The sequence below is a fragment of the Myodes glareolus genome, chromosome 5, assembly GCF_982192425.1.
Source record: "Myodes glareolus chromosome 5, mMyoGla1.1, whole genome shotgun sequence".
Taxonomy (NCBI): domain Eukaryota; kingdom Metazoa; phylum Chordata; class Mammalia; order Rodentia; family Cricetidae; genus Myodes; species Myodes glareolus.
The window spans coordinates 15,362,187-15,385,930 of record NC_142030.1 but is presented as its reverse complement, the minus strand read 5'-3'; the positions used below and the strand labels follow the sequence as shown (position 1 = coordinate 15,385,930).

The 23,744-nt window shown below is 35.4% G+C and overlaps 1 protein-coding gene across 13 annotated transcripts in view; it reads left to right on the top strand.

Annotated features, from left to right (window-relative positions):
• Cdc42bpa (CDC42 binding protein kinase alpha) overlaps positions 1 to 23,744 on the top strand; it is a 222,115-nt gene that overhangs the window by 45,757 nt on the left and 152,614 nt on the right. For all 13 annotated transcript variants that reach the window (XR_015001239.2, XM_085687629.2, XM_085687631.2 and 10 more), the window contains exon 2: positions 2,163 to 2,254. Coding sequence is in view for 12 of the 13 variants with exons in the window: in XM_085687629.2 (XP_085543755.1) it covers positions 2,163 to 2,254 (92 nt within the window). In the remaining variant the exon portion in view is untranslated. The remainder of the gene's footprint in view (positions 1 to 2,162; positions 2,255 to 23,744) is intronic.

Genomic DNA, 23,744 nt, shown 5'->3' with positions numbered 1-23,744 from the left:
CAGACTTTCAACAATAAAACAGTAAAAATCGACCATTAAAAACCAGTACTAGCCATCCAGTAAGGGTTATCCATCTTGTCCATAGGGTAGAGATTTGAAACCAAAAATTTCCATTACTAACCTGCTTCATAAAATTTTGAATTTTGATGAAACACATAAATTCATAGAAATTATATGCTAATTACATAGTTATTTGTAGAATTAGAAAACATGAAACATGGTAATATGACAACATTAAATGAATCAGCTGTCAAAAGTCCACTGAAAGGACACATATGAAAGATGTTTTTCTAGACCCTGAAGTTGTGGTCATCTGTACTGTCTTTTAAAAGTTTTATTAAAATTGGGTGGTGATGATGCACACCTTTAATACCAGCATCCAGAGAGGCAGAGGCAGGTGGATCTCTGTGAGTTTTGAGGACAGCCTGGTCTACAGAGTGAGTTCCAGGACAGCCAGGGCTACACAGAAAAACCCTTTCTTGAAAAAACCAAAAAAATTATTGATATTTTTCACACATACTTAAACTAGCAGGAATGATGAGCTTCAGTGGTCAGTGAAGGACTGAGAACTTGCATGACAACTTGCAGGTCAGTGAGCTGGGCTTTCCATTGCTGCCAGACTAGATACACACAGCACACAGGAAGGAGAATTATAGACAAAGATTTGTTTATAATCTTTTATTTAGAAGGAAAACTTCTAAATGAAATCAAAGCAGAGACATCTCAGTTGTGTATTGAAAGAACTATTGAAGTCAAAAGAAGGTTTTACCAAAAAACAAACAAACAAACAAACAAAAAAAACCATTCAGGTCTTAAGGCCTGAGTAGTAGCATTTCCTGTTAAGACCATGAAAAAGAAAGTAAGAACTTCAGAGGCAGCAAACAGTTCCAGCAGTTAAACATTACTGTGCCTGTAAATTATATTCTTACCAACACTTAGCAGTTTCAGATTTTTAAACAAAAATTTGATACATTAGTAACTAAATAATAGAGAATCCTGTTAATTTTTATTTTCCCCATTTTTTGTAGTATGCAATGTTTTCTTAAAATTAACAACTTTCATTCAGCCACACTGAAAATATTTAAATATAATTTTTTGCATAATTTATTTATTTAAAGACAAGATCTGTTTTTTTTTGTTTGTTTTTTTCTTTCCTTCTTAGTATCTTTAGCATCTTGTACAAACTTGACAAGCTGGCAGTATTGAAATAAACTTTTTAAAACCAGAATAACTAAAATTTAATTCTGATGAACACATGGTTGTTAAAATGTTTTGTCAAAGGTTAAAAGGATGGATGTCTTAAGAACCAAAGGATAGTTTTTTCTACACAGAAGCTTATTTCATAAAAGCATAAGGTAAATAAATGCTGCAGAATTATCGATGAGAAATGAGAATATGACAAGTATACAGATTTTGTGGAGTATATAGTATTAACATAAATAGACTGTGTACATACAATTGTCCTCTGACGTTCAGTGTACTACTCATTCAGTTTATTCGTGACACCCAATGTTGTCCTTCCACCTATACATGTATGCAACACCTATACATGTATACACGCATGCACCTGCACACACAGACATGCAGCGAGCTCACACAAACGCGTGTGTACCTGTAACCCAGCCCCCCCCCCCTTTTTTTTGAGAAAGGGTTTCTCTGTAGCTTCAGGGCCTGTCCTGGAACTAGCTCTTGTAGACCAGGCTGGCCTCGAACTCACAGAGATCTGCCTGCCTGTGCCTCCCTAGTGTTGGGATTAAAGGCTTGTGCCACTACTGCCTGGCCCTGTAACCCAGCACTTCTTAAGGTAGAGGCAGAAGAATTACAAGTTTGCCTGGGCTACACAACAAGTTGCAAGCAAGTTGTAAGCTGGACTACACATGTAGTTGTAAGCTACATGCCCAAGACCCTGTCTCAAACAAAAAAATGAATAAATGTCAAAACTTATATATACTTATATATATATATGTAAATAAAAGGAATCATAAACTTTTTATAGTAGTTAATTTATGCTTCTATAGTTTAATTAGACTTTAAAGGTGCTTTGGTTTAGTTCTTAATTATAATTTGAATTTTTATTGTTTAAGAAATTCTCATCTGTTGTACATCTACTTTGCATCACATTTCATTAAGAAAGTAAATGATTTTTTGTTTTTTTGTTTCAGCTAAACCATTTACTTCTAAAGTGAAACAAATGCGATTACACAGAGAGGACTTTGAAATATTAAAGGTGATTGGTCGAGGAGCCTTTGGGGAGGTAAGAGATGATTTTATAGAATGTTTGCTAATTGTTTTAGAATACAATGGTGAGTGATATCTATTTGATGTTATAATTGATACGACTGATCAGAAAACAGATTAAAGTTGTGAATAAGGCATTTTGCATGGATTGCTTCCTATGATGCTTCACATTTTAATGTGTACTGAATTTTGTTTCTAGTCTGTTTCCTTCTTGTGACAAGGCCACATTATCTCATGCTACCTCATCTCCTAAGAAGTTTTGGTGTGTCTGGTAGAGTTTCTTCCTCCTGATCCTGTCTTTTCTTCCTTGTGTTTTCATATTACTTTAGAATCTTGTTTTCATGCACGCACGCACGCACGCGCACACACACACACACACACAGAGAGAGAGAGAGAGAGAGAGAGAGAGAAAGGAAGAGAGGAAACAGGAAACTAGAGAGATCTGAAGTTTGGGATAGGATTTCATTAAAACTGGAGATGAGTTAATAACTAATTGAAATTTTAAGATTGAGTCAGCTAATACATATACATGATATATGTCTCCTTTATTTAGGACTTTATAAGATTGTAACTTCATTCAGTACAAAGGATTCCACATCTTTTAGCAGGTTTACTAGATGTCTGGTATTCCTGAGGTTATTTTAATTAAAATGTCTTTATTTCATTTTCTAATTGTTGAAAATACAAATCTTGCAATTACGTGAATTTTATTTATTAACCTAATGGCCAGTCATTGTATTAATTTTACTTTTAAAATAGTGAAATGTGTTGAGTATTAATAAAATGCTCCATCTTTTCTGTTGAGACACCTGTTTTCTCCTTTAATTGGTTAATGTGTTGAGCTTCACTTGTTAATTTCAAATGTTAAACTAATTTAATAAAATGATTCCATTTATCTATATGTATTATAATATCTAAAGTATTATTGTTCTTTGCATCAGTAGATTTGGCATGCTATAAAAATATGTGTATATTTAATTTTTTCACCTATTTTTTGAACAGAAATTGGCTTGTTATTTTCTTCTAATACCTTTATCAGATTTTGGGATTTTGGTGCTGCTGGTCTCTTGGGAGGAGTGTTTTCTCTCTCACTGCTTTCTGCAAGCTTCTGAAGTGGTTGCCATTTTCTTTACATGCTTCTCATGTTTCACAGGTGAAGCCTTCTGAGCCTAGAGTTTGACTGAGATAGTCAATATATTTAATTTTTTACAATGGAGTTTTAAAAAATTATATGTTGGTTTGTTCACCTCATGTAACTTTTAGAACTTAGTATTGTATCGATCAGTTATTGATTCATATGATCATTGGTTGACCTCATTCTTAATTCTTAGTCTTGTTAGGGAGTTGGTCAGTTTTCTTTGTTTTTCAATGAACTGACTTTTAGCATCTTTAGTTAGCTTTGCTGTTATAGATTATTTCCCACTCTTTAATAATTTATTTTCTTTGGTATTAACCTACTGTCCATCCTTCTAATTTACTGATGTAAGTAATTTAGAACATTGGTTTCTACTTCTTTTAAAATGTACATTCGAGCTGTTTTCCTCCAGGCAGCGCTGTCATGCTTCCATTATTGCTTACTCCAATTTCCAGTGTGATTTTACATCTTCAGTTTGTTTTGTTTTGTATCTGTGAGTTTAGAAGCTCATCAATATTTCTAAGTGCCTTGAGGACTTTCTGGCTCTGTTTTTGCTATTGAGCTATAAAGTGATCAGATAGCATATATTATATGATTGTAATTTATTAGGTTAAATTCATTAATTTAGCTATTTAAAATTTTCATTTAATTTTTCAGTTTTCTCTTGAGTTGCCATTTCCTCAGAAAGAGATTGGTTTATTTGTTTATTTCTTTCAGTTTTCTTTCCTTGACATTTTTTTCTTGATCTACTTCTACCTGAGAGATTTTTTTCTTTTTTGTTTCTCTTATTTTTAACATTTCTTTCAATTTATGCTGATAACAAATAGTTGTCTTGTCTTCTTAATGACAAACTCTATCATTATAGAATGTTCTCGTTATCCCTGTGATGCTCTTTGCCATACATTAATCTGATGTTAGTCGAAATATTTTAACTGTTAGTTTTACATTAAATACCTAGCTAAATTCTTTTAGTTTGTTTCCTGTAGCCTAATAGTATGTTCACTACTAAGTGGAATATCAATTCCTTGTTAGCCCTCTCCTCTTATCATAGATTTATGTTACCTGATTTTCAATTTTATGTTAATAGAATTATTTACTGTATATTCTTGTTTCTAGTGTCTGTACTCCATGTTATACTTATCTGTCACACTCTTGTTTTTCTTTTCTTCTGTTCTTTAACCTTTATCTCTTTGTGTGTGTCTCTGCTCTCTGTGTGTGCATATGCATGCATGTATGTGTGTGGAGTGCCATGGCATGCATGTGAACATGTGGAGGTCGGAGGGCAACTGTAGAGTCATTTCTCACTTTCCACCATGTGAGTTCTAGAAACTGAACTCAGTTCATCTGGATTGGCAGCAAATGCCTTTACCCATTGAGCTATCATACTGGCTCCACATTCTAGTTTTCCACTAACTAGCTTACCGTATTTCTTTATATGAATATGCCTGCTGATGGACGCTGCTCATTCATTTCCGGCTGCCCAGACCCAAAATAATTGCATAGAAATTGTATTAATTAAATCACTGCATGAGAAATAGCTTATGCATATTTCTAGCTAACTCTTACATCTTAAATTAATCCATCTTTATTAATCTGTGCATCATCACGAGGCCGTGACCTACCAGGAAGGTTCTGGTGGGCTTTAGCAGGCATCTTTCTTCTGTAGCTACATGGATTCTCTCTGACTCTGCCTACTCTCTCTCTACATCTTTTCCAGCCTGGCTATATTCTGTTAAGTCATTGGCCAAAGCAGCTTCCTTATTAACCAATGGCAGTGAAACATATTCATAGCATACAGAGGGGAATCCTACATCATATGCCATATGTTTTTCATTCATAATAGCATTGTTGATTACTAAAATTACTTACGGTTTTTAGCTGTTCAGAATATTGCTGTCAGAAACATTCTTACATCTTTGGTGACATATAATTATTTATATTTATACCTTCATTTATATTTTATATAAATCTAGGAGTGAAATTCCTTCGTCCTAGGGTAGGCATAGTTAGCTTTAGTAGACAGTACCGAATAATTTTCTAAGTACTGAGTCGCATTTATACTCTCTCATCTCACTTTCTCACTAGTCTCATTTTCCTAACTTAAGCCACTTTTGGTGTTCATTGTGACTCCATTTTGCATTTTCTGTTAAGTCTTATTAGTATTCAATAACCCTTTGTAACATATCATGTGGATATCCTTTGGACAAGATACATTTTTGGATTAGGGAGGTAGGAGTTGAATGTCAGTGATATATTTTGGATGTAAATGATTTCATGGATATGTATGTACAAAAAGTGGGTTTGGCTTTTTCTTTCCAGGTAGGTCTTGTATTAAAATAAATTTTAGTAATTAAACTGTAATGTTTAGTGATTTTTGTGTTTAAGAATTTTTCCTAACCTGAAGATCATTAATATTTTTCTTTCATTAAAAAAGACATTTATTTTTCATTTAATTGTGTGAATGGTTTGTCTGCATGTATGTATGTACACTATGTTGCCTGAAGTGGTCAAAAGATGGTGCTGGATCTCTGGAACTGGAATTACTGAAGGTTGTGAACCTCCATGTGGGTGCTGGGAACTGGACCCAGCCCTCTGTAAAAGCAGTAAGTGCTTTTAAGTTCTAATCCATCATCCTACCTACTTTCATCTTTTTAGAAATTCTTCTATAAAATGCCAAGCACGATGATGTACACTTGTAATCCTAACACTTGGAAGGGTGAGGCAAGAATTAAGTACTATTCTTTGCTACTTAGTGAGTTTGAGGCTAGCCTGGACTACATGAGACCCTGTCTCAACCACCCGTCCACCCTCCAAAAAGAAAAATTCTTTCTATAATCTTTTAAAAAACCTTTTCCATTTAGATCTGTTTCTGTGATTCAATTGGTATTGATTATTCTTTGTTTTCTGAAGTATTATTTAAACATACTTTGCTTTTATTGAAATAAATTTGCTAGTACTTAGATAAAGAAAAGAAATTTGCTTAACTTTGTAAGTGTATGTGTTGTGTGCTGCCTGTTTTGTTTATCACTTGGTCTTGCTTGTGCCAGTACCACAGTAAATTGATTTCCGTGGCTTTATACTAAAAAGTTTAGAGCATTCAGTCAATGGAGTGTAGGGTTGTGCTAGTAATTCTAGGGCGTTTGTGATTTAGAACCAGCATGTTCAGTTTCCATCATGCCTGCTAGATGGAGTTGAGCCGTTGAGTGTATAGAGATAGAGTTCGGGAAAACTGACATCTAATATTGTTAAATCTAGTTCACAGACAAGGACTTTCTTTTTTTAAAAAAATCTGTGTGTATGGTGGAACACTTGTGTAGTGGTGTGTGTGTATGTGTGTGTGTAGTCAGGTGTTGAACCTCAGGTGTCGAATCTTGCCTTCCACCTTGTTTGAGACCAGGTTTTTAAAAATTTTATTTATTTTTTCGCTGCTCCTATACTCAACTGGCAGACTGTGAGCTACTAGGGGTTCTGTCTTCATCTCTCAACTGGCTATAGGAGCACCAAGATCACAGATTGCTTCTTAGCTCAACTTTACCTGGGTCCTAGGGATTTGAACTCTGGTCCTCATACTTGCATGGTTAGAACCTTACCTACTGAGCCATTTCCTCAGCCCTATTGTTTCTTAAGGTCTGTTTTATTTAAATTTTAGATTTTAGGTATTATACATAGCTTGTTCAATTTATTCCCAAGTATTGATGTTTTTTGATTTGATGGCAGATTACTATAAAATTTTTATATTAAGTATTATGTTTTGATATGTAGGTACTATTGATTTTTATATCTGCCTTTTATTTCCTGATGTCATGTTTTGATTATGTGTTTGAGAAGAACAGTTTTCTTTTTTAACTTTTCCATTTCTTTGTCATTTCTTATGTCCCCTACTTAGGTGGCTAATGCAGTGTTACACATGTGTCATGAGATGGATATACTTACCCTTCACTAAAATTTAGGGAGAAGAATTTTTTTTAAAAAAGGATTTAGGATTAAGTATTTTTAAGACTTTAGTGATTCAGTATTCAGTGTTAAATATGGATACTAATTGTAGGTGCTTTGATAGATGTGTCCTGTTTAAAAAAATGTGTTTAAATACTAGTTTCTGGAGTTTTAAAATTTTAATCATTAATCAGTGCATCTACTGAAATAGTTGTGTGGATTTCCCCTTTTATTCACTTACTATAATGATCTATTTTGATTTTTATCTACTTACTAATTGTATTATTTGGTGTTTTTGTTTGTGTATATGTATTTAGTTTTTTGAGTTCTTTATATATTCTTGATATGAATCCCATCAGATTGATAGCTGGCAATACTCCCCTCCTTCTGTAGGTGTCTCTTCCCTTTGTGTGTAATGTTTCCTTTGCTGTGCAGAATCTTGACTTGATTCAGCCCCTTTTGTCATGACTTAAATTATTTCATGAGCTGTTAAGAGTTTTATTCACAAAACCCTTGGCTGTGTCAATATTTTGAAGCATTTTTCTTGTTTTCCTTCAGACATTACCTTAAGGATTTTGACCCATTTGTAGTGGATTTTTATGCAGGATGAGAATTATAAACCCAGTCTTGTTTTTCTCCACGTGAATATCCAGTATTCCTAGCACCATTTGTTGAAGAGATTGTACTTTTCTCCAAAGTAAATTTTGGTATCTATGCAGAATATCAGATGCCTATAACTGCAAAGGTTTGGTGCTGGTTCCTCTATATTATTTTGTTAGTTAAGTATGATACTTGACCTGGCTAGTTTTGTCAATTTGACACAAGGTAGAGTTATCTGAAAGCGGGTAACCTCAATTGAGAAAATGCCTCTATAAGGTTCAGCTGTAATGCATTTTCTTAATTAGTGATTGATGCGTGAGGGCCCAGCCCATTGTGGGTGGTGCCATCCCTGGGCTGATGGTCCTGGATTTTATAAGAAAGTGGACTGAGCAAGTCATGAGAAGCAAGGCAGTAAGCAGTTCCCTCCATGGCTTCTGCAGCAGCTCCTGCCTCCAGGTTCCTGCCATGCTTAAGTTCCTGCCCTGACTTCCCCAGTTATGGACTACAGTGTGGAACTGTAAGCCAGATAAATCCTTAACTTCCCAGCTTTTTGGTCATGGTGTTTGACTGCAGCAATAGAAACTCTAAGACAGCCCTGTAGTGTACTGTGAAATTAGGTACTGTGGTACTTGCTGCACTGATTTTTGTTGAAGAGAGAGTGTGTGTATGTGTTTGCCATGCAAATTTCAACATTACCTTTTGTATTACAGAAAATTTTTTTAGATAAAATTCTTATTATTAATTACATTCATGGATTAATGTCTTTGATTTTGCAACTCTTAAAGCAATTCCTGGCATGGAATCGATTAGGTATGGATTGTCTTTCAAGATGTTTTTCTCTTCATTTAATCAATGTTTTGTTAGCTAGTTTTACGTGTGTGTTCATGAATAACAGACCTATAACTTTTTGTTGTTACCAATTTCAAGCATTGATATTAGGGTTGTGATGAATTTAGGTAAGGAGTTTGGTTTTTTTTCTCCCATAATGTTTGAAGGCTTTGTACAGCACTGTTTTTTTTTCCTTAAATGTTTGATGGAATTTAATCATTGTAACTTTGTTGGGTATTAGATAGAGGGATACAGTGCCCAGTTCACTTTATGAGACTAGAGTAACCAACCTTGTTCTAAAACTTGACAATATGTTTGGTGAAGGAAGCAACACAGAAAGGACTACTTATCACCAAAGTCAAGGATACGACTGTTTCTTTTGGGACGGTAGTTGTAGCACGCATAGGAACATTTCTGGGTTGTATTGCACATGGAAGTGTTTCTGGGCTCTGCATATAGGAGTATTCCTGGGTTAGAGTGCAACCTACGGGCATTTCTGATTTGCTGCAAGACTATTTCTTGATCTGGCTTTCATTCATTGTGCACTTTATAATCATGTCTAATTCTCTTTATATATATATATATATATATTTTAAATTTTATATCCATCTTTAAAAATTATAAAAGTTCTAAATTTTATTGTTTTTCTATTTTATTGAAGTCAGATTTTTCATACACTATGTTCTGATTACAATTCTCCTCTCCAACTCCTCAGAAATCCTCTCCACCTTCCCTCCTATCTGGATCTACACCTTTCTGACTCTAATTAGAAAACAGGTATTTAAATAATAGTAATAATATAAACCAAAACAAACCAAAATAGAACAAATCAAACAAACAACAGTTAATATGTAAGAGTTAGCCAATAAGGAGCTAGAGCTAATGGGCCAATCAGTGATTTAAGTAATATATATTTAAATATAATATATATTTTGGATCTGAGCTGCCTGGCAGCCGGGAAACAAACAAGTGGCCTCATTACAACAAATTGACTCGCCAATGTGGTGGACTAAATCCACATAAAACCTGAGAAAGCTTAAAAAGGAATCCTAGACACAAAAGAACAGAGTTAAGCATGGTTTTGTAGCAGCATTTTCTTGGGTGGGATCTTTTTGATAGAAGCAAGCAGAGGCATGGCTCCTTTAGGAGACGCACATTTCTCTACATGAAGCCAAAAATTGTCCTTTCAAGTTCTGTGAATAATTTTGTTGAAATTTTGGGGGATAGTATTGAATCTGTAGATTCTTTTTGGCAGCATGGGAGATCTTTCCATCTTCTGATATCTTTTTCAGTTTCTTAAAGTTTTAATTATGTAAGTTTTTCACTTGTTCGATTAGAAATACCCCAAGATATTTTATATTACTTGAGGCTATTGTGAGAGGTGGTGTTTCCCTGATTTCTGGTTCAGCCCATTTTTCATTTGTATATAGGAAGGCTACTGATTTCTCTGAATTAATTTGTATCCTGCTACTTTTTTAAAAGTGTGTATAGGCTGTCGGAATTTACTGGTGGAATTTTTAGGGACACTTATGTGTACAGTTATATCTGCAAATAAAGATACTTTGGCTCTTTCCTTTCCTGTTAGTTTCCCTTTGATCCTCTTTAGTTCTTATTGCTCTAGCTAAGACGTTATGTACTATATTGAACGGGTATGGGAAAGAGTGGACATCCTTGTCTTCTTCCTGATTTTAGTGGAAATAGTTTGAGTTTCTCTCCATGTATAATGATGTTGACTGTAGGCTTGCTGTAAATTACTTTTATTATGTTGAGATATATCCTTATATGCGTGGTCTCTTCAGGACTTTTATCATGAAGAAATTGTTGCTTCTGTCAAGGGCCTTTTCTGCATCTAATGAGATGATCATGTGATTTTTGTCTTTCAGTCTGTTTATATAGTGGGTTACATTTATTGATTTGCATTTGTTGAACCATCCTTGCATCTACTTGCTTATAGTGGATGATCTTTTTGATGTATTCTTGGATTCAGTTTGCAAATATTTTATTGAGAGTTTTTGCATCTGTGTTCATAAAAAAATTGGTCTGAAATTCTCTGTAGACAGACTTTTATGTCTCACCAGCAACTCCCCAAATAACCACACAGAAACTTACTATTAATTATAAATGCTCAGCTTATAGCTTAGGCTAGTTTTTAGCTAGCTCTTATAACTTAAATTAACCCATTTCTGTTAATCTTTGTGTTACTCTGAAGCTCATTTGCCTCCTATATTTACTTTCCAACCTGCTCACTCTGTTTCTTATGGCATTTCCTCAAATTCCCTCTCCTCTACTTCCCAGCATTCTCTTAGTCTGGTTTTCCTGCCTAACCTTATCCTGCCTAGCCATTAACCAACCAGCCCTTTATTAACCAATGAGGGTAGTACATATTTACTGTGTACAAAAATCGTTCCACAGTAATTCTCTTTCTCTGTTGGGTCATTAAAGGTATCAGGTATTAGGGTAACTGGCCTCATGAAAAGAATTGAGCAGTGTTCCTTCTGTTTCTATTTTTGTGGAATAAATTGAGTATTGGCATTACTTCTTTAGATTTGATAGAATTTCATGCTAAAACTACCTGGCTCTGGGCATTTATTTATTTATTTATTTATTTATTTATTTATTTAGGGTAGATTGTAATGCTTCTAATTCACTAGGGGCTATAGGTATGCTTACATGGGTTATTTTTGATTTAACTTTTGTAAATGCTATATATCAAGAAAATTATTCATTTCTTTTACATTTTCCAATTCAGTGGAGTTCAGGTTTTTAAAATATATCCTTATGATTCTTTGGATTTCCACATTGTCTATTGTTATGTCCCTCTTTGCCTCTAATTTTGTTAATTTGGATTTTCTCTCCACATTTTCATAATTTTTGCCAAGAGTTTGTCAATTTTACTAGTTTTTCTGAGAGAACCAACTCTGTTTCATTGATCTTCACTCTTTCTTCTCCCCTCTAATTTTTTTCCCTCAGTCTTATCCACCAGCTTTGTTATAGACCTTCTGCTTTGTTTTTCCCTTCCTCTCTGTCCCCACCCCAGGGGTCTATGCAGATTCTGGCCCACTCAGCTTTTCTTCATATGTGGACTCTTTCAGCCACCCCTTCCCCATCCCTGTTCAGTAGTGTCAGTTCCTAATACCTAGAATCATTTTCTATCAGGACCTCCAGTGGCTACACCTGCCAGGATCTTAGAAACATTCGCTACCAGGCAACTAAAAGCTACCAAACCCCAAAGAACTGGAGAAGGCAACAGAAACCAAGCAACAAAACACGCACCCAACAAAGACAAGACTGGGTACCAGCACCTAGAATTACAATCATCCCAAATCCAGATGCCCAAAATCTACCATAAAAGCATAATCAGTAATAGCAAGAACAATATGTCATCACTAAAGCCAAACAACCTTCCTCTAGTAGGCCCAGAGAAATGCAATATAGTTGGATCATGACAAAATAGCTATTATGAATGGACAACAAAATAGCTGTTACTTTAAAGAGGATATGGATAAATCTATTGATGAAATCTATGAAAACACAAACAACAGTGAAATGAAATGAAGAAAACTGTTCAAGACATGAAAGTACAAGTGGAATCAATAAAACCCAAACTGAGGGAAATCTGGAAATGGGAAAATTGAAAACTTGAACAGGAACCTCAGAGGCAAGCCTCACCAACAGAATTCAAGAGGTGGAAGAGAGTCTTAGGCATTGGGGGACAAAATAGAAGAAATGGATATCTTGGTCAAAGAAAATGTTAAGTCTGAGAAAATCCAGGCTTAACAAAACATCCAGGAAAACTAGGATACTATGAAGACCAAATCTACGAATAATAGGAATAGAGGAAGGAGAAGAAACATATGACAAAGGTACAGAAAATATTTCAACAAAATCATAGAAGAAAATTTCCCTAACCTAAGTAAGGTGATACCTATCAAGATACGAGACACATACAGAACACCAAATATATTGGACCACAGAAATTCTCCATGAAATCTAACAAAGAAAGAATGTTATAAACTGAATTAATTTTTAAAAAGTCTTAATAAAGCCAGGTGGTGGTGGTACACTCCTTTAATCCCAGTACTCGGGAAGTAGAGGCAGGTGAATCTCTTTGAGTCTGAGGCCAGCCTAGTCTACAAGAGCTAGTTCTAGGACAGCTAGGACTGTTAAACAGAGAAACCCTGTCTTGAAAAAAAAAAAACAAAATCAAAGAAACAAACAAAACAAAACCATAATAAATCCAGATGTGTTCACCTATCAAATTAGCTTTAAAATTTATTAAATACTATGTATAAGGACCTGTATAGAGAAGTCACTCTTTTTGTCTCCCTCTCACTCTGTGTGTGTGTGTGTGTGTGTGTGTGTGAGAGAGAGAGAGAGAGAGAGAGAGAGAGAGAGAGAGAGAGAGAGAGAGAGAGAGAGAGAGAGAGAGAGAAAGAGAGAGAGAGAGGATGATGATGGTGATGATGATGTATATACATTTTCAGAAGAGTGTCTGAGTGTATAGAGATCATGGTTTGATGTTGGTTATTTCCCACAGATTTAGTTTCTCAGTGAATTTGGATCTTATTGATTCAATTAATCTTGTGACCAGTGAGCTCCAGGGATCCTCCTGTTTCCCTCCTCTGGGATTACAGATTATGTGATTCATTGGAGTTACCTAACACAGGACTTCATGCTTGTATGACAAACACTCTACCTACCTCCCAAGTACTTTACCTTTAGCTATCTTCCCATGCCTTCTTTTTTCTGATGGTGCTAGAGATTGAATCCAGGGCTTTGCTTATGCTAGGCTATTGCACTGCCATTGAGCTACACCAGTAGACATGTTTTGTCTTTTAGTTTTGAGACAGAATTTAATTAAGTTGTTGGACTGGCTTTTAATGCAATGTGTGGTCTATGCTAGCTTTGAATTTGCAATCCCCCTGCCTTGTGCTACCGAATAGCTGGAATTATAGGCTGCTTTTAAGAAAATGTTCCTTGCACGCCTTTAATCCCAGAACTTCGGAGGCAGAGGCAGGCAGATCTCTATGAGTTCAAGACCAGCTTGGTCTACAAGAGCTACTTCCAGGACACTAGGTTTGTTACACAGAGAAACCCTGTCTCGAAAAACCAAAACCAAACAAAAAAATCAAACAAAACTAAAACTTTTTCCTGTGCAATCTTAGAAATTAGTAAGTAAAGCAGATGAACATACCAACACTTAGGAGTGTTTCTTTTTTGAAGGTAAAACCTTTTTATGAAAGTTATTGTTGGGTCCCTAGAGGACAGGCCTTCGCACCCCTACTTGATCTGCTTTGCACTCTTGTGGTTGGTTGAAAACAGGAACAAAAACAGGAACAATCTGTTGTTTTCAACAATGTTTTTAAGGATGTTTACCCCTAAGCCATGTGAGTTACAGTGATGAGCTTCCTGCTTTTGCCGGCTCACCCTCCCCTAGTGAGGGCTATATATACTGTGTGAGAAAGTGGAATAAAGGCTTGTCTGTAGAACCTGAAGTTGTGTTGTGTGTTAATCCTGACGTCCCTCACTCAGAAGAACTACAGTTGCCATAATGGTGCGGCAGTTATTTCACTCAATGTTGAAATTATTGGTGTAATAAAGCAGTGTCTTTTAAAAACAGTAAAAGCTGGTTTTTTATCAGTAGATAGAAATTAGTTGTCATTGAATCAACTTTGTTTTTGGTAGTGGCTATCTACCTTTATTTGAAGTTACCCTATTGGAATTTAAAGTCTACGATTAACGTATTTCTAGCTATGTTTAGAATTATTATTATTATTTTTTGCATGGTCAGCTATGGTACACTGCTAATGAAACTTGTATTTTAAAAAAATTGTATTTATTCTACAGAACAGAGAGAGTGTGTGCCCTTGGAGGCCCAGCAGATCTGGCAGATCTTCAGAAAGTACTTTATTTAATATGGTGCCTGCCATCTCTTCTCTTAACTCATTCCACATCTAGAAAGTAGCTACTTATTAAGAGAAACTGTGGGCTGCTAGGAATTCCATATTATACTTAGAAAAGGTGAAGTCACATCTTTCAGCCTCTCACTCAGTTTTGCTCTGTAGTGATGTGTTGGCAGGGGAGTGTTTGGAGCAGCAGGCACTGCTTAGAAGGCTAGTGTATATGAAAATCCTTATTAGGAAACTTAAAAGGTCACTCTGCTTTGTCAGCAGTTTGGGTCAGTCCTAGGAGGAGACTGATGGATAAGCCATGATTTAGAGTTATTTTTGTGTGTGTGAGAAAGAGCGCTGTATCACATGAGATCAACTCAAATTGTTAACACAAGGTTTTGTCTAGTCCAGAGCTTCTGCTCCAGAAATCCCATTAGTCACTGTGTAATTTCTTGAATACTATCTGAACTGAAAGAAACTTAACTGAAAACAAAGCCAGGAATTGTGGTGCACACCTTTAATTCCAGTACTTAGGAGACTGAGACAGGAGGTTTTTGAGTCCGGCTGGGTCTGTATTTAGAGATGTTGTCTGTTGGTGAGGATGATAGATGGGGATCAGAAATTCCCATTTTCATCACCATGCTAATCCAATTTGTCATATGTAAGTAAAAATGCTTGGAAGACTTGTTTTGAGGGCTGTGGTAGACCCTGACTTTTTCCAGACCTGGTGGATTCTAACTAGGATGTCCAATTTGATTGTATAGTAGCTGTTTTCTTGGAAATACCTTGATTACCCAGTCAGTTCTAGGAGCAGGCAATTAACCATCAGTAGGTTGCCAGTGGTATTGGCCTCTTGACAGTTTGTTTACTTCATGTAACTACTTCAGATTTGAGCTGTAGGAAGTCAGCGTATACAAAGAAGGCTTCATATGCCCGTCAGTTCTTATATATAAGAACTTTGATTTATGCTTTGGAAGGAATGCTGTAGATCCTGACACCAGAAAGCTTATCATCTAGGAAGCAGTGTAGCTAGGCTTAGAGATTTGGCTGTACTCAAAAGTATCTTCCTGCCTCCATCCTCGGGATGTTGAGAGCCATTGAAATGTTGCTCATATGTGATATAAATAACTGAAACTGCATACTGTATAAGTAAAAGTCAGTTTGGAAGCTGAAAATCTAAAATCTGTTCGGTTAACTGGTAGTGAGTGTTTTGGCTGTATCTCAAGATGGAAGGAAAAAACCCAGCTGTATGGATGCATGTGTGTTGTATAGCTTTATATTACCCAGTACTGAGAGAAATAACTGTGTATAAGTCCATCATTCGTATTTTACATAGGTGGTGCCCATTGCACCTATGGGTCCCGATAAGATAACATCTTAGAAGGACTAGGACCAGAATGACAGAAAACTTGCAAACACTCAGTGGACGTGGAGAAAGGAGAAGTCTTTGACACATTTTGATACGAATTTGATTAGTATAGCCTTTCCTGAAACCACGTGGAGGTTGCTTAAAAACAACAACAAAAAACAGAAATGGAATTGTCATACTAAACAGCAATCCCATTTGATATTTATCTAAAGGAAATAAACTCAACATAGTACAGAGCTACCTGCATTTCAGTGCTTATTATAGTATGTTCACAGTAGCCAAGATCTGGAACCAACAGATGGGTAAATATTTAAAGAAAATGTCAAACACATGGGTGTGCATATGCTTGTGTGTGTATGTGCGCGCACACACACATGCGCGCACGCACACACACACACACACACACACACACACACACACTGTGATGTTATCAAACACAAGAATAATGAAATGCTGTCACTTGTGGCAACATGGATGGAACTTGGGGACATTGTGCTTAGTGAAATACACCAGGCACAGAAAACATTGTTTTCAGTCATTTGTGAAAACTAAAATGTTTCAGTTCATAGAATAGGAAAGAAGGGGAGAAAAAGAAGAGAGGGAAAGGGAAGAAATAGTGGTCACTAAAGTACAAGAATGGGATGAGAGTAGAGAAAGGTTGCTTAGATGGTATGGGACAATGGTCTATATTCTGTCAAACATATTTTAAATAAACGCTGATGGACCAGTAACCAGGCAGGAAGTATAGGTGGGACAGCCAGACTGGAAGTAGAGGTGAGTCAGTGAGAACAGGAGAATTCTGGGAAGAAGGAAGTCCTAGTCTGCAGTTGTGAGCCAATCACAGAAGAAGTAAGATGTGACTGTTTCGCTGAATAAGGTACCGAGCCACGTGGCTAGCATAGACAAGAATAATGGGCTAATATAAGTTATAAGAGTTAATAAGAGCCTGAGCTAATGGGCCAATCACTTTATAACTAATGTAGATATCTTTATGATTTCTTTGGGACTTAACGACTGTGGAAACCGGGCAGGACAGAAATCTCAGACAACCCTTAGATAATGAGAACCCAAAGATGGTAGGGTAGGAACAATTAGTCTATAGTTCACTAGGGTAACTGTAGTCCATCACAATTTTTCAAATATTTCAAGACCACTGAAACATGTAGAATTGTTGAATGCCACAGATTTTAGAAATGCCAGTCGCAGTATTAACTACCATTTACTAATGCATAGATTTGCTGGTTGTTTTGTTTTTGTTATTATTTATGGGTTTTGTAATCCATAATCTTTGTAAATCTGCTTATTAGGCTTGAAAGAGTTTTAATATATTTAGTTCAACTTCAGGTGTTACTTTTTCTTATTTCCTGTTTCTACTTGGATTATCACCACCAAAGTGAGAATTCTGTCTTTACACAAAATTTCATGGTTAAAGCTTACTTGCAGGTTTGCTAGTTCTTCAGTGTTCATAGACACATGCTGTTTTGTTGTTGCCTAGTTTTTTCTATCACAGCTTTCCTAGATTCTGCATTTATGATTTTAGGAAAGCCGTTCATGGCATCTGACCAATCTCTACACTGTCAGTAGAGGTATATTAATGTACTCTCTTCTTTCTATGCGTGAATATTAAAACCAGCTTGTTTATTTATAAAAAGGATTTCTTTCATTAGAATATCAGAGTTACAGATCAACCAAAGAATTTATACCCATCCTTCTTTGGATTGATTATAATATGATTTATAACTTCAGAAGAGAGATGGGAACTTTTCATGTACTTCGGCTCATACACCTAGGGACTCATTCATCCTAGTTATATTCTTTCTTACTTTTAGTTTGATTCATGGTCTCACTAAGCTGCCCAGCCAAGTTTTAAACTCACTTTGTAGCTCAGATAATCCACTGTGTCAGCTTCTTGAGTAGTTGGGATTGCAAGCAGGGGCTCAAAGGCTAGGTGTGCAATTTCTAATTATTATACTAGTTTAAAAAATGTTTTAATTTATCCTATATTTTGATCATATTTCCCTTCCTCCAACTTTTTCTAGAACATTCTCCACTTTCCTACCCATCCAACTTCATGTTTTTTTCTCCCTCTTAAAAAGAAGGAAAAAGAACTAAAATCAAACTGAAACACAAGCAGAAGATGGAGTCAGGTTTGCATTGGCAAACTACTCATGAGCATTGCTCCTGCATTGAAGAAAGCTGATTTTCTCTCTGCCAGCAGCTATCCGTTAACAAAATTTCCTGTTTAGGGGTGGAGCTTTGTGTCTATTTTCCCTCCTCCATGCTGAAATTTTTGTCTGGCTTAAGCCTGTGCATGCTATTACAATTTTTGTGAAACATTTTTGTATCTGTTCTATTATGTCTGGAAAATGCTGTGCTGTTGAAGTCATCTACCAGTTTTCCCTCCCCTTCTGCATAGATCCTTGAATGGAGAGATGTGATTTAGATGTACCGTTTAATGCTGAGCACTCCAAAGTTCTCACTGTCTGCACCTTGGCCAGTTGTGGGGTCCCGTGTTAATTACCATCTTACTGAAAGAAGCTTCTCTGATGAGAGTTAAGTGCTATACTGGATATAGCAGTATGTCATTATAAGTCATTTTATTGCTATGTTCATTTATCAGAATAACAGTAATGGGTTTCTCTCTAGGGCCGTGATCTCTCTAGTTTCAGGTTCTTAGCCTCATTAACAGTATCAGATATGGGTTATGTTTCATGGAGAAGGCCTTTGTTCTAATTTTTAAAAAGTGTTTTTTAATCCCTTTATTGTATCAGTGGGTATATCTTGCAGGAAGGTTGTTATTGTTATTGTAGTTCACAGGATTTATAACTGGGTGAAATTGATGACTACTTTTCTCTTAGCTTATAGCACCTTCCAGCACTGAATGCTAGCTAGTAGATATGAAGCTTCTAGTTAGTACCAACTCAACTTCTTCATATTTTATGCCATATTTATGTGGTGTCTTCAGCAGTAGTTGTGTTGGGGTAACCAGTAGTATTTGTAATAACCTGTAAATCTTAGAGGGGTGGTGGCCTATGGATCCCTTTGATCAATTACTTAAAAAGATGTAACTATTTCCTGGTACTGGGTTTTATTTTGTAGCATGTGATGTCTAGTTGGGGTATTGGCTTTCCCATTATATGCTAACTCCATTTAAACCCCTTTTTATATATTTTAGGAAGCTTCTACAGTGGAAGGTTTCCATATGGCTTTTCAAAAAGCCTTTAGTGATAGTTATCCCTCCTCATAATCCCCCTTTTCTGACCTCCCATTCACCACCCCATTTAATCTTCCTGCTGTAATTTTCTCTTTATCCCTTTATGACAGTGTATTCTTTTCTCCTTCTTGGAAGATTCGCCCCTTACCCCTCCCCAGTTCTTTACTAGTTCTAACCTCTGTAGATATTCTAAATACACACATAACGCTAACATCCACATATAAGGAAAGTATGCAGTGTTTGTCTGGAACTGGGTTACTTCACTCAGCATTATTGTTTCTGGTTCTCTCTATTTACATGAAAATTTCATAATATAATTTTTTCTTAACATCCAAAAAATATTCCATTGTATAAAAGTACTACTTTTTTCATTATTGACTCATGAGTTGATAGGTGTCTTGACTGTTTCCAGTTTCTGGCTATTATGAAAAGAACAACAATAAACAATAGCAAGTATCTCTGTGGTCCTTTGGCTATATGTCTAAAAGTGATATAGCTGGATTGGCAGCTTTTTTGAGGAACCTCCAAACTGATTTCCATAGTGACTATCTTAATTATTTTTCTTTTGTGATATAACACTATGATTAAGGTAATTTATAAAAGAATTTGGAGTTTACGGTTTCAGAGGTTAGAAGAATTCCAGGTCATATCAAGGAGCAGCCAGCCAGGCATGGCGTGGTGCTGGAAAAGTACCTGAGAGCTTATGTCTTGAGACACAACTATAAGGCAGAGAGCTAACTGAAAATGATGTAGGATTTTGAAACCTTAAAACCTGTTTTGACACACATCCTTCAACAAGGCTGCACCTCCTAATCCTTTCCAAACAGTTCTACCAGCATTCAAACATAAGAGCCTGTGGGGACATTCTCATCGAAACCATCATAGTGCAGTGACTGCACCAGTTTGTACTCCCACCAGCAATGAGAGTTCTCTTTTCCCCATATACTCATCAGCATCTGCTGTCATTTATTTTATTAGTGTTGGCCATTCTGATTCGGGTAAATAAAATCTCAAAGTAGTTTGAATTTGCGTTTCCCTGATGGTTGAGGATGTTGAACATTTTCTCTTTAAGTGTTTTTCAGCCAGTTGTGTTTCTTTGAGATCTTTCTGTGGAGTGTTACAATACATTTAAATTGGGTTATATGTTTTTTGAAGTTCATTTTTTTTTAGTTCTTTGTATATACTATTGTACTAACCTTATCAAGTATATATTAGTAAGGATTTTTCCCCATACTGTAGACTGCCTTCTTACTCAAGTATATGGTAACTTTTGCTGTACAAAGCCTTTTTAGTTTTATGATGTCCCATTTTATTATTTATTAGTCTTAATGCCTGTTCAGAAAGTCCTTTCCTTTGTCAGAGAGTTCAGGGATACTCTCTACTTTCTCTTTTTGTCAGTCTTGGGGTATTCAAAATTATATTGAGGTCTTTGATTTATTTGGGATTGAGTTTTATGCAGGGAATTAGATAAAAATCTATTTTCGTTTTTCTAACATACAGCTGTCCAGTTTTACCAGCACCAATTGTTGAAGATGCTCTCTTTTTTTCCAGTGTATATTTTTGGCTTCTTTGTTAGAAGTCAGATGGCTGTATATGTATGGACTTACGCCCAGGTCTTCAGTTCTATTCCATTGATCAATTTGTCTATTTTTAGGCCAATACCACTCTGTCCTTATTGCTATAGCTCTGTAGTACAGCTTAAAATAAGGCATGGTAATACCTTCAGCAGCTCTTTTATTGTTTATGGGTTGTTTTTTTTTTTTTTTTTGCTTTCTTGTTTTGTTTTACTTTTTGTTTTTCTTTTGTGTTTCCATATAAAGTTTAAGATTATATTTTCAATTTCTAGGAAGAATTTTTTTTTGGAATTTTGAAGAGGGTTGCATAGAATCTGAAGTTTTTGGTGTAATGGACAGCTTCACAATATCATTGATACGATCCATGAGCATGGGAGGTCGTTCATTTTCCTGATGATGGATTCTTTAATCTCTTAAAGTTTTAGCATACAAATCTTTCACTTGCATAGTGAGTGAGAGTTATTCCAAGGTGTGGTGCTGTTCTTTTTTTTTTTTTCCTTCAAAGGTATTGTGAGAGGTGGTGTTTCCTTGATTTCTGGTTCAGCCCATTTGTCATTTGTATATAGGAAGGCTACTGATTTCTATATATTAATTTTGTATCCTGCTACTTTTATAAAAGTGTATATGAGCTGTAAGAATTTACTGGTGGAATTTTTAGGGTCACTTATGTGTACAATCATATCTGTAAATAAAGATACTTTGGCTCTTTCCTGTTTGTATCTTCTTTGATCTCCGTCAGTTGTCTTATTGCTCTAGCTAACTTCAAGTACTATATTGGACAGGTATGAAGAGAGTGGACATCCTTGTCTTGTTCCTGATTTTAGTGGAAATAGTTTGAGTTTCTCTCCATGTATAATGATGTTGACTGTAGGCTTGCTGTAAATTACTTTTATTATGTTGAGATATGTCCTTGTATGCGTGGTCTCTTCAGGACTTTTATCATGAAGAAATTGTTGCTTCTGTTAAGGGCCTTTTCTGCATCTAATGAGATGATCATGTGGCTTTTGTCTTTCAGTCTGTTTATATGGTGGGTTGCATTTGTTGATTTGCATATGTTGCACTATCTTTGCATCTCTGGGATGAAGCTGACTTGATCATTGTGGATGATCTTTTTTGATGTATTCTTGGATTCAGTTTGCAAGTATTTTATTGAGAATTTTTATTTATAAGGAATATTGGTCCATATTTTTCTTTTTCGTTGTTTCTTTGTATAGTTTTGGTATTTGGGTAATAGTGATTTCATAAAAGAGTTTGGAAATGTTCCTTCCATTTCTTTTGATGTGAGTTATCTAGTCCTGTATTTCTTTTAAGTTGGAAAACTTTTAATTATTGTTTTTATTTCACTAAGCGTTCTGGATTTGTTTAAATTCTTTCATCTTTATGTTTTAACTTTGGTTAGATTTGTATATATATTAAAAATCCATTCATTTAAGTTTCCAGTTTGTAGAATACAATTTTTAAAGTATTTTTATGGTTCTCGGAATTTCCTCAATATCTGTTATAATCTCTTCCTTTCCATCTCTAGTTTTATTAATTTGGATCTTATTGTTCTTTTTGTTAATTTGGCTAAATGTTCGTTAAGTTTGTTGATTTTTCTTTTCAAAGAATTAACTCAGTTTCATTTGTTCTTAATATTTATGCCCCATTTCTCATTCATTAATTTCGGCCCTGTGTTTGATTATTTTTTCTCGTCTACACTTTTTGGGGGTTTACTCTTGGTTTTTTAAAGCTTTCAACTGTATTATTAAGTTACTAATATATTTCCATTTTCTTTTATATAGGCACTTTATACTGTGAACTTCTTAAAACTTTTTTCATTGTTTTCCATAGATGTTATGTTTTCATTTTCATTCAGTTCTAAAAGTTTTTAATTTCCTTTTTGATTTCCCCATTGACTCAGTTTTCATTCATTAGTGAGTTGTTTAATTTCAATTATTTTGTGTACTTTGTGCTGGTTTCTATTGTTGATATTCAGCTTTAATCCATGGTGGTCAGATAGGATACAGGATATTATTTAAATTTTCCTATATTTGTTGTGATTTGCTTTGTATCCTAATACGCATTCAATTTTTGGGGAAAGTTCTATAGGTGACTTACAAGAAAGTGTATTTTTCAGTGTTTGGGTGGAATATTCTGAGGATGTTTGTCACTTAACATTATTTAAATCTAGAGTTTCTCTATGCAGTATTTGTCTGAATAACCTTTCTATTCGTGAAAGTGAAGTATTGAATTTACTCATCATCAATGAGTTAGGGTCAAGATGTGATTTTATATAATAGTGCTTCTCTTATGAATTTGGGTGCCCTTGTTTTAGTGTACAAATATTTAGAATTGTAATATCTTCTGAGTGGATTTTTTTCCTTTAATGAGCGTGTAATGTCTTTCTTTCTAATTAATTTTGAATTGCAGTTATTTTGTTTGATACTGAAATAACCAAGCCTGCTTGCTTCAGATTAGTTCTGTTTGCTTGAAGTATCCTGTTTTCATCTTTTTATTCTAAGGTGGTATCTGTTCTTGATGCTGAGGTGTGCTTCTGGGGAGACAGCAGAAAGATGGGTCCTTTTTCCTAATCTAGTCTGTTAGTTTGTGTGTTTGGGGGAGCCACGACCATTCGTATTGAGAGTCAGTGAGCAGTGTTCACTAGTTCTTCTCATTTTGTTATATTCTTTAAGACTCTGGTTATCTGTTCTAGATTACTTATTGCATCTTCTTCAGTGTGGTTAACTACTTCTTTAGACTGATGCTTTCCTTCTGGTGTCCTCTGTAGAGCTGGATTGGTGAACACAAATTCCTTAAAATTTGTTTTCATCAAGAAAATATTTTTTCTTTTTCCTTCAGTTATGACTGATTCGTTTGCTGGGTATGGTAGTCTGGACTGACTTCTCTAGTCTCTTAAGGCTTGTAGAACATCATTCCTGGCCTTTCTGACTTTCAAAGTATCCATTGAAAAATCATGTGCTAT